The sequence below is a fragment of the Dermacentor variabilis genome, chromosome 8, assembly GCF_050947875.1.
Source record: "Dermacentor variabilis isolate Ectoservices chromosome 8, ASM5094787v1, whole genome shotgun sequence".
Lineage (NCBI taxonomy): Eukaryota > Metazoa > Arthropoda > Arachnida > Ixodida > Ixodidae > Dermacentor > Dermacentor variabilis.
Window position 1 is genome coordinate 61,132,495 of NC_134575.1, and position 12,418 is coordinate 61,144,912.

The 12,418-nt window shown below is 44.4% G+C and overlaps 1 protein-coding gene across 1 annotated transcript in view; it reads right to left on the minus strand.

The window, feature by feature from the left end:
• LOC142591047 (uncharacterized) overlaps positions 1-12,418 on the minus strand; it is a 79,955-nt gene that overhangs the window by 1,319 nt on the left and 66,218 nt on the right. Inside the window, exons 18-20 of the mRNA XM_075703423.1 lie at positions 10,729-10,836; positions 7,993-8,106; positions 2,984-3,091 (exon numbers count right to left, since the gene is read on the minus strand). Coding sequence (XP_075559538.1) covers positions 2,984-3,091; positions 7,993-8,106; positions 10,729-10,836 — 330 coding nt within the window. The remainder of the gene's footprint in view (positions 1-2,983; positions 3,092-7,992; positions 8,107-10,728; positions 10,837-12,418) is intronic.

Consider the following 12,418-nt stretch of genomic DNA (forward strand, 5'->3'; position numbering starts at 1 on the left):
TCGCTGCGAATAATCGAGAAAACATTACAAATTATCACAATGTTCAGAATATGTTGCGTGAGCAAATATATTATGACAGTGTTCATGCCAACTTCCACCATCAACTTCTTGTGACGGATCTGATGTCGGCTTGAAGTGACGGGCGAGTAAAGTATTGTCTCTCTTGACCGAGATAGTGCCGCCATCTAGGAGCAGTGAAGCGAAGTATTGCATCTTGACACTAATGAGTGCCGACAGTGAGCGTTTCGGAAGTTTCAGCGCAGCGGAGGCTCCTAGTGCGGTGTAGCCTGGAGTAATCGGTGTAGGTCTTCCGCTGAGGTGACGACACAGTTTCCGCGCATGGTTCGTCTTTCGCGTCCGATTAGCCTGTGACGCCTCGTCGCCTATGGAGTGCATCTTCAACGTGCCTCAGCAGTGCTTACACTCCGCCTACCGCTTCGCTTGCGATGACACCAAATAAGAAAACTGCGGCGCTAAGCGGTGCAGGAAGGCATAGGACGTCGACAGGCAAGTCTCGCTTTGGTACGGCGAGAGACACGCCAGCATGACGCAAAAAACCTTCGTGCGTTCGTGGTGCATGATGTGAACTCTGCCGCTCGCATTGCTGAAGCTGAGCACATCACAGCTGAAGTCGCTGCCCAAGACACTACGAAGCCGGACCAATATGCTCGTATCTTCGCCGAGGTGACTCGGCAGCAGTACGCTGCTCGCCAACAGGACGCTATGTGCCAAGCAAACCTGTAACGTGGTGGCCGACCCACGAATCGTGCGTCTTTCGCTGCAGCGGACCGTGAGTTCACGAAGCAAACATGCAAAGCCTTCTGTGAAGACACGCTTCACTTTCGTGTTTGATCGATTCCTATGAAAGAGGGATCAACGATTTCTTTGCTTTTTGTTATGCTGTAAAATCTATTTCTTAGATACATGTAGTCATAATCTCAGCTACAGGTGAAATAAGGCTTAAAAGTACCAGTAGGGTTACTGTATACGCAAACTGCCCGAAGTAAGAGGAATAGCTGCGGCAGATACCACGGCACGCAAATTCCTTGTCTTGCCCAGAAGTAGGGACGCATATTTGCCAGCTCCTTAGAAATAGAGGTGTCATCGATCGCTGATGTTTGTGTGCAGCATCACATCATTCGATAATGCAAGCCTGCTCCTCTGCTGTGGTGGCTCACTGGCGCTAGCATTCTATTCCTGAGCACGAAGTCGTGGGTAGCATTCTCAACCATAGTGGCTGCTTTTTGATGAATATGAAATGCGAAAACATCAAAATTAATCCGGAGCCGAACACCACATTGTGCGTCATAGCCCCAGTGTTGCTTTGGGACTTTACACCCCATGAAAAGTACGATTGGTCAATAACTCAAGCTTGTTCTCCGATCTCAGGATTGTGCAGCTTTGCTGTGAGGACTACGAAAGGTGGGGAAGTGCCTAAAATTGTTGTTACTGGCATTCTCGCGTAGTAGCTGCATTTTCCTCGCACAATATTTATGGTCTTTTTGTATCTATGGCGTTTCTCAACGCAGTACTTAGGGAAAAGAAAGTATTGCTGATATAAAGTGGCTAAACTACAGCAAGTGCAGTAGAGAAAACATTGTTTACTCATGCTGTTACATAGCTGTGTGTCCAGCCCCATTTCTTTTTACAAAAAGTAAACAAGAAAAAAAAACGGCTCACCCATTTCTGACCTCCTCATGTGGTCTGTGTGAGTGAAGAAATAAGTTAGGATCATTTAAAACAAGTTTTATTTCATCTAATCATGATTAATTGGAAACAAAAACGTTGATGAACATAGCTATATCAGTATTTGTCGCGGGAAGCCGTTCATCAGACGGCTAGGAAGGGGCAAATTAATTTATAACTAGAATCAAGGAAACACTGAACACGTCATTGAAATGAAACGCTGAAATAGCCAAATTTGCCCATTTTAGGATTAGTCGTATGTATGTCAACTGTCAAAGTTTAGTAATGGATTTACCTATCAGTTAAAGGCTGGTAATTGGTTTTGCGAAATATTCCGATTGAGGCTCAGAGCGCGCTCAACTAGAGCAGGACAGTCCACTCGTCATTTAGTTTCAGTGTTGTTCACGTGGTCCTACTTGATGCCAAACTATTATTATTTTTTTGCCATTTGGCATTTTTTTTCATACAATACAATGCAATCGGGTTACGTCTTGGAGAAAAAATGAAAAAAGTAGGCTGTATAAAGCTTTTGCCTAATGTGTTAATGCAGACAGTAAATTAATTGTGTGAAGCTACAGTCAGATACACATTAGAAAAGTACACTTTTTTGTTAATTTTCTGCAGTGTACCAATCAAATCGTAGTTTGTCGAGATGGAAGAGCGACGCTGTTTTGAATTAAGTATAGACAGATGACAAATTTATTTCTCTCAGAAATACACATTTATGATGTCGTTAGCATGGGCAAAGCATTACAGTAATGACAGTTGTTTCGAATACGCTACCATCATTAATCTAAGAACCAGTATTTAGTTGTGTTGCTTGTCCTCCAACGTGGCTTGCTCAGTTCTCTTTTTGCGTTATAGTTCTCCATAATTTTCTGCACGATAGCAAATTAAGACCACTGTGTTGACATCAAAGTCATCATCTACAACATTACTGATGCTAAAAGTCGACATACTGTTGGTTGTTTCCTTTTTGGATGTTGCCGCTAAATTCCAGAACATCTTGCCACACCGCACCATATCATTTAGCACTGTTCTGTTGCAGAGTCAGTGTGCTCAATTTCAGCTACCATATGTTTCTACTATATTTATCACATTCAACACAATGGCCTTTGTGCTCATATGGTGGCGCAATGGTGACAGTTATTTCTCTACTAATACCTTAAATTTTGATTCTGAATACTTGTAGCCACATAAAAAAATATATTTTGCAAGCCAGAAGAACACTCAATAACTTTCATGTTTAAGTGGGCACTTGGTATCACTGGCTTATGTGGGCTGTTTAAGTGCGTACCTGTCGTTTTATTGCAGTAGCAGAAGTTGTGTATGCACATAGAAGCTTTCAGGAGATTGCTTGGGACTGTTTCCTTACAGTAGTCACGGCAATTATCTTCTGTGCAGTCTGAAAAAAAAATATATGGTTTATAGAAACAGTTGCATGTATTTGTACAGAATATTGAAAGTGCTTGCAACTGCTTTGCTTGCGCTGCTTAAAGCTGGCATAACAGTTCTTCCTTTGAGCACTTACATGGTGAGCACACCTCAAATAAAACAACAAAAATAGGTGGAACACTTTCTCTGAACACATAAATAATGAGCACGCCCCAAAGACAAAAGTTCATTGTATGGCCTCACACTTGCATGGAATATGAATTGTACAGGGAAATGCTAAGCATTTGTTTGATGCCGTGTCTTTCCACTGACCTTTTATTTCACTGGATTTTATGTTATCGTATAATGGACCCTTCACCGCCTGGTGCACTATATATGGTACAGCTGGAACAAGTTCTAGCATAATAGAATAAAATGAAAAGAAAACCCGTTATATTTGCCCTGGATCTAGCTGTGTCTTCTCTAGCATTGAAATACATAGCGACTGTAGCACTGGAAATAATTTTTGAGCGATTTTAATTTAAATATTGCTGTTCTACCTGAAAGTGATATCGTTGATAGTGATTGCACAGTAGTAGACAACAGCACTAAGTGAGGTTCACAGTTTTATTGGCCATTCAAATCTCGCAGTAAATATTCGCTAACTAATTAAGCTACCAAGCATATGTTACGCGCGCAGTAGCGAACATGAACAGATCTCACTCGTCGACCGCCCACATTCGCTGTCACAACGACGGCATTATGGAGACGGGACACTAGGCGTGCGGGATGACAGTACGCATGAAGCGACGAGCCGTATTGGCTCGCATAACCTTGCGCCCGCCGTATATTGCCTCCGAGATAGGATGCTCGGGTCGCGTATGCGCTCCACCGCGTGGCCAGCCATGCGTAGCCTCAGCGGGTCTAGAGGAGGAGATGCGCGCTCCCTCCTGCACTCTCACCTTCTAGCGCGCGCATGATCACGTGACCTCTGACATCAAGCAACCATTCTTCTCAGCTCAGCCTCACAGGCTCGGACCCACAGCCAGGGCATCGGAACGAAATGTTTTTCGTTCTTCTTTTGGTTTCGTTCCACTGAAAAACGTTCCGTTCCGGTTCTGCTCCAGAACGGAAAAAAAATATACGTAAAGGCCAAACTGCACGTACGCGTCATAACGCGCGAAAACACGCGCCCGCGCGCCTTGCATCCGCCGCGCCTCGCCAGTAATGGTGGTTTGAAAGTACAAGGCGCGCGCCCACAATGCACTTGGCCTCGTGACGTGCTCATCGGCGCTGCGTCGTCTGCTTAGTGTCTGCTTGCCATCCTGCGGTGCATGCTCCAAAAAAGGTTTCGACTCCATAACCGTATAAGATTTGTTTACATGCATGCGACAGCGGGGCTTCGCTTCACCTGTACGCTTTCCCTGCATTTACCTTGCAACTTCCTTGGCAAGTGCTAAGTATGAACGCCCAACACATCATATGGGAGTGCCTGGAAAGGCCTTCACATATTACTAGCCCAAACATAGCTGCACACGCATGTTAAATAGGCACTGGGAGGCGTGGTTTGCAGACAAGAGAAAGGAGAGCCTAGTACCACTCCTGGACCAAGCCCAGCAAGCCGCTCGCGCCAGTGGAGCCCTGGACTAAGGGCCCAACCACGCTCGCCTACTTTTCTTTGTGAAAAATAACGTTTCCTTCCTTCCTTCCTTTCTTCCGCCCACATAGATGTGCACATGTGGCACAGCGTCTGCTCGACGCCTACTTGGTGTTTGCTCGCTACCATCATCATGTACCACGTTAGAGCTGGGCAGTAAATTAATTATGCAACGAGCAATTGGGCCTTTATAGCGTTCGGCATCATCAACAAATTACCAGTGCTAATGCTGTTGTTCCAAACCAAACTTGTCTCGGCGCCGTGTCAGTAGTCCATAGCGCGAAAACGAACAGCCGATCTCAATAATTATGGCAAACATACCGAATACCTCGACCTCAGCTTGACACGAGACTCTGCAATGACGGATTTTGCCACTTGTTTCTTGCTGACAGGGCGGAGAACCAGTAACGAGCGCGAATTCGGTCAGCGCTGTCATGTTGCTATAAGTGATCACGGTTAGGATGGCTATAACGCAAGGGGCATGCGCAATGACCATCATGTCACGTATCACTGTATGGTATCATATAGCGAACAAAACTAAAGCTCTCTAGTACAGCCAATGTACTGCCTGTCACGCCTGGAACTGTATACCGCTGCGCAATGATATTACCTGTGCACGCCTTGTACCTTCGACAGTGCTATCTGTTGAAGGTACGATATCTGGGCTCGTACCGTTCTTGGACGCGTATGATCTATCCTACACCATCTGCGCATGCGGGAGGCGCATCGGCGCGAGATTTCGCGCGCCGGCAAGCGTATGCATGTAGTTTGGCCTTAACGGTTCATAACGGTTTTGGTGGGCATGCAAAAATTTTCGAAGCAATGTAACGATATAAACATAGTACTAATTTCTTGCGAGAAATTAATTATAGATTCATACTCAGTGCCTTGAGTCAAGGCACTCAGCATGATCTCCGGAGCAGCACGTCATTGAGCGTACTCGCCGAAATGTGAGATCGCTGTCCCGATAATATAAGCTTAAAGAACATGATGAAACGTCGGTAGCAAAGCGTCCTATACCCGTAGAAAACGAAACGATAAGCTTTTCAGCGCGCAAGCCCTAGGTTTTGCTGCGATACCAATCTGCTAGTGCACGGAGCGGCATGCTTAGATTAGTGGAGCGCTGGACCGGCTATCGCTCGCACTATCGCTGCCCGAGATGCGCGCTTATGCGGGCCCCTGAGATACACGGTAATTTTGAAGTTGCCTAAATTCGATTTTTTCGTATTGCCGACTTTCCCTTTGAACCGAAAACCGATCAAAAATGTTTTTGGTTTCACTCCGAGACAAAATAATAACGTTTCGTTTACGTTCTCGCTCAGATCAAAAATATAGTTTTTTTTTGTCGTTTTTCGTGTTTATATTCGTTCCCTTCCGACACACTGCCCACAGCATACATATACGGCTCACGGGCAGCGATCTTATGGCACATGGATATTATATGGAACGTCACGGCGACGACGACGGCAAAATTTGCCTGAAGTGGCCCTATAAATTGCTGAAACAATAAAATGTATGGCGGCAGCTCGACACGCAAAGCGCTAAAAGTTCCTAAACAGATTTTTTACTAAATTTTTACACTCCAAATTAGTGTACAAGAATTCCAGGATGCTTCTTTACTGTGTATTAGCCTGATGTTTCGTTTTATGTTATATCTTTCTTTGTAACTCACAACATGTAATGTTCTCACCAAAAAGACATCGTGGCCTGTCTGATACAGCATACAGTTATGGTTTATCACGTGTAGGAGAGCAGAGATTTGTTTCCTCCCAATAAAAACAAAAAATCTACGAAACCAGTTTGGCAGCAAAATGTAATACTTCTACGTTGGGCCGGAAAATAAAAATGGCAGCAGTGTTTACGATAAAGATAACAGGAATGCTACCATATTCCAAAGCCAGCAACAACAATAACTAACTCGACGGAAAAGGAACGTTATCTTTCGGCTTGCGTAAAACTCCTAAAAACTATATGCAAAGCAATAAATTAGCATAGCACCATGCTCTATAAATGATCCTGCCTAGATATTGCAAGCTATCAATAAGTCAATCAAGTGTGCCGTCAGCTAATTTAAAGAAGCTAGTACTATCTGGAGCTGCCAGCGATACACTCCATTTTGAAAGCAATGTCTGAAGTTATTTTTATTAGTGGGGTGTTCTTGCAAGTTTTCCGCAATTAAAATGACCTTTTTATAGTGATAAAATATGCTTCTAACTGTATGATTCATCATTCATGATACGCGATAACTTCGGCTCCTGAAATTGCAATCATTCATTTGTTTGAAAAATTGACGTTACTATGCATATCTTGCCGAAACAAAGCCTGGTCAAATGTTTTTTTTTACAACAAAATAAAAATTCATGCACTACGGAGGTAACTTGTAATAAACGATTGCCATTTTATCGTATATTTCAAGTTTTTAATAGTTACAGACAGTTCTACAGAGTTTAGAGTATAGACATTTATAGACAGTTAGACAGTTATGGAGTATAGACAAACTATAGAGTTTCCTGCAGATATTTTTACATAGGGAGCTCCAGTAGTGTCTAGAACTGCAAAGTGGTGTTTCAGCTAGCATGCGAATATACTTGTTGCGGGGCTAGTTGTCTGGAAAAGATAAGAAATTATGCCAAAATAAACGGTGGGAAGAATCTCTTCGCTGTGCGGTTGTTTCTTCACATAGTACGTTTCACATAAGGCATGCAGTATTTGCGCAAAGTTTATCTTGTGCTTAACGGCTTTGCGATTTTTCTAAGAGATGAACTTCAAGGACATACTGTGCTATGCAAGCAACAATTCGCAATAATAGCACATGTGCACAATGACTCGATTGTTGCCTTAGTGGATTCAGAAAATGATGAGTGCTTGATAATTGAGATGTAAAGTGTAATAAATAATATCACAAAAACGCTCGAAGCCAAAGACATCGAAATTGGATAAAACCATGTTCTACTAACCATCATTCCCTTGGCAGCCGAACGATTGCAGTGCCAGAGTTACCTTTAGTAGTTTTCCTGGAAAACTCTTATGACTGAAACCATAGCCTCCGAAACAGTGTGGCGGACGCGAGCTGCCCCCTCTCGGAGGCCATGCTGAAACATTGTGTATACTGTTGCAAACTTACCGTAGAGGTTTCGAACGCATTGCGGGAGCTGCGCCTGACTACCAGCGGGCTCTGAGCGTGTCCAATCAAAGCTTGAGCATAATTACAATTGTTGTCATTGCAAAGTGAACCGTTTGGTACTGCTCTGTGTGTGAGGCAGGTTTTTTCTCACCGTCTTCGTATATGCATTGACATATGTCGGACTCGGGGCATGATGTGTTTAGCACTTTCTTGTTCGGTTCTGCATTTTGACAGGACTTCTGGCATGCCTCTGGCGTGCACCCAACTGAAATAGGGAAAGAAAAGTTAGATCGCACTTGGCGAAGTAGAAGTGCTTATGGAGAAAGTAGTGTTATGAGGTTTTTTCTCAACACAGTAGCTATAATTGTGATTCGTGCACACTTCTTTTATCGTAATATCAAGAAAGCTACAAAGCAGTATTCGTTGTTCGAGTTGTACGTAGTACCTTTTTTAACAATATCAAACCCTAAGAGTCACCGATGACTACAGCCATAGCGTTCTAAGTACCTGCACAGTGGCGCGATACATGTTCTGATGGGATGGGAGGGGGGAGCAGTTCATACGGAGGGTTCCGCTTTCTGAAATGTTGGTCATTTGATGAGTCGTGCTTACGGAGTACTGGCAGGATGTTTTCGTTTCGTTTTTATGTTTTTATTCGATAGCAGTTGACCAAGTAATAATGCTATAGAGGATTAGATGTTCAAAGGAGCTTATAGATAATGTGACGAGCTGAAAACGTGCGCCAAGTGCTATGCTCGTTTGGAGGAGGATAAAGAAGACTGCTCACGTGACCACAACTTTATTCTGTGGTTTCTGGTGCAAACCGCATTCGCTCACACTGTGAGCGTGTTTCCGAAAGCTGAATTTATTCCGCACTCGATGGGGCAGATCAGAAAGCGAGTTCACCCGCATTTTTAAGAGGAGCGCACAATCTAAAGGCGCAATTTGGTAGCTTTCAGCGACATGATCATTGTATGGCCTTAAACAAACTGTAACTGGCACCACTGGCACGCTCTTGAGTTTGCAATACCTCATCACCGCCACCTTCGCTTTCGGTGGCTTCAGTAGTCTCCTTAACGGCCAAATCCATGCTGCGCTTGGCGCATGTTTTAAAAGCGTCACATAAGATGCGCGGCGAATATGAGTAGTCTCAAGGAATTGAGGCTTCATGCTTAGTTATGAAGTTGACAAATATCTAAAAAAAAGCAAGCAAATTTCTGTCTAACTTTTTACATCGACATCGACTTTCTTCAAAACCTCCCAACTGCTCTCACAGGTGCACGCAAATGAGAAGTGGCAACAAATACAAAAGAAACGTTGTTGATTAATCAATTCAGTTGTGGAACAGCGCGGCGATTGCACCAAGAGCGCAGCCTTCTGATCCAGCCTCTACAAAATCGGCATTACAGCAGAAAATTATATCAAGCCTGCTCCAAATGAAGGATAACCACGAAAGCCTGCTTCCGTTGACGCTTCCATGGGTTGTAAAACAAACAAAAACCTAAGTAGGCCATCGTTGACCATCATCATCATCACCATTGTCCTGGAGTTCAACACAGCGGCCCCGACGTCCCTTTTCCAGTCGCTGTTCTTGCGCTTTTGTTGCATTTCCTTTCGGTAGATGTCCTAATGTACTGTCGCTGTGCAGTCTTCTGATGTTCCTCGTATCAGCATGGCACGGAGCTCGCTCAAAAAAGATGTCGGATGAAAAAAAGCCTTGAAAATTATCCGGTGGCACATTCCTTAGCATAGGCGCTAGCGGTGCCACATTAAACGTACCGTGGCACTTGTGCGCAACTGCTATAACATAGGTATAATTTGCGTATGAGTTGAGACCTTCTTCGCAATCCCGCACGATTGGAAATTCAAGTTCTGCGGTTGAATCGGCTTTCACATGCCCCACGGTGCAGCTATATATATATATATATAGGCTAGAGCGAATCTACACATTGCATCTGCACATTAGATGAAACCTGTCGACGTCCTTACTTTAACTTCGCTTTAGTCACGCACGTCCTACGGCGTTATCTTGTTGACGTAATTCCGTGAACTCGTAGTTCTTGCTCGCTTGAAGCGCACAGAACGCGCAACATCGGCCGCGAGTCTAAGCCGTAGAAACGGCGTTATAGCGTGATATACGCTCATCAAATGCTATTATATTAAAAAATAATCGAACTAGTCCGGTAATTTTCAGTCCGAATGCCTCATTGATGCACAATAAGCCGGCGCCGCTACATTTTTTTTTTCACAATTTCAGTTACAATTTAAACAATATCTGATGTATAGCAAAATGTGTTTTGAACACTCTGCGAAACCATAATGTTGCCTGCACCAGAAGGTCAAATGGCTGTTCCACCAGTTTTGGAAATTCAACATAGGTAAAATGTTCGGGAACCTGTCATCGGTGCAATAGCCAAGGCCTTGGCACATTTTGGCTTAATTCGGCAGACAGTCTAAAAATACCACAGACTGTTTTGATGTAACGGACGCAAACATGTGGCCATAAAGTAAACTAAGGCTGCTATAGCAACAGCTTAGTCGTGGTGATAGGTCCCAACAACGAGCCGGAGAAGAACAACTGTTTAAAAAAATCAAACGGGGGTACACCTATTGCTATGAAAAGATGACACTGAGCCAGTTCTTTACCATTTAATGCAGAGTTTTATCATCGCAAATAACTGAAAGGGGCTTTGGTGTTTTACTGGGTCATGGTAAGCACACTTTGAGAGGCGGAAGCCTCATCCCAGTACCCTTTCTTCTGGCACTCTGCGTCTTTTTAGAACAACTCTCTATGTTGCTTATTTCCAAACTTAACGTTTACTCATGCAGCTGCAACTACTGTTGTGTTTAATTCGTTGGCCTTATGTTGAACTGAGCAGGTACGTACCACGTGGCTTGGCGCAGTAGCAAACATTATTTTTACAGGTCGCCTTCTTGGGGTCCGCTTTTGGAACTGCCATCTTGCAGTAGTCTTCACATTTTGAAGCTAAACACTCTGTAATTAGACGCAACGGCGTTAGGATTCCTGGTAAATGAAAGAACATTATAGTTTCTGCCTTCTCAACATCTGATTTTGACACATTGTTGCTTGGACTAATGATTATTATTCGACGTTAGCAGTTTGAATTCAATCTCACTTGTAAGAGTTTCCTACGATGGATACTTGTACAACAATAGCTCAAAGTACATTATGTGGCTAATTCTTCAGCCACCTTTGTTCTAACCTTGCCGAGTTTATTGGTGCTTAAGTCTTGAGTTTCTGCCCATAATTGTGCTATGTCTTACAAATACATGATTGAGGGCATCTATTGTATGCATTGTTTACTATGACACCACTCAATGCCCAAATTCACTGCAGTGACATGCATAAGTCTGAATACAACTTATTTGACCTGCCCAGATTCAGCAGCCTCCACCAGCTTCAGCATCTCCTATACATCGCAGCCACGCTCCGAGGCGTCGCCACGCTCCGGTCAGTGAGAGACGTCCACGTCACTGCTTTTGCAGCTGACGCGTCTCGAGATCCTCCTGATTATCCGCAGGATGCCATGAACCTCGACGACCCATTACGTCCCATGGTCGCTCCGGACCTAGCACCTCACCAAGCAGCTGCCCTATATCGCCTTTTGCTTTCCTACTGCGAAATTTGACACTGACAAACGACAACGTGGTCAGACGTCCCTTGTTAAGCATCGGATAAACACTGGCGATGCTGTTCCCATTAACCGCCGACCGTATCGCGTGTCCACGGCAGAGCGGCCAGTTATTCAGCAGGAAGTAAACAAGATGCTCGCCAGATGCATTGTTGAGCACTCGTCGAGTCCTTGAGCGTCGCCGGTCGTGTTCGTCAAAAAGAAAGATCGCACGTGGCGTTTCTGCGTTGCTTACCGCCACCTAAACCGAATTACTAAAAAGGACGTTTACCCTTCACCACCAATCCACGACGCTCTTGATTACCTTCACGGTGCCAAATACTTTTCCTCCGTCGACCTTCAGTGTGGTTATTGACAGATTTCAGTCTATGAGCAAGACAAAGAGAAGACCGCTTTCGTCACTCCAGATGGCCTCCGCCAATTCAAGGTTATGCAGTTTGGCTTATGCAATGACCCCGCCACGTTCGAATGGATGATCGACTCTATGCTTCAAGGTTTCAACTAGTCAGCTTGCCTATATTACCTCGACGACGTCCTTGTGTTTTCTCCTACATTTGAGTCGCACCCCTGAGCGCGTGGCAGCTATCCTTCACATCTTCCGCGACGCTGGGCTCCAATTAAACTCATCGAACTTCCACTTCGGGCACCGACAGATAACGCAGCTAGGCCATTTTGTGGATGCTTCAGGAGTACAACCCAACCCGGAGAAGACTGGAGCAGTAAAGCTTTTTCTGTGCCTCAGTCTGCCAATGACGTCCGGAGTTTTGTGGGAGTATATTCTTATTTCCGATGGTTCGTGAAGTATTTCGCACCAATCGCTCGACCACTCACTGAACTTCTGGAGAAAGACGCGCCTTTTACGTGTGGTTATCCTAAGGCTGCCACATTTTCACGCCTTGCCACGATTATCACCAATCCACCGGT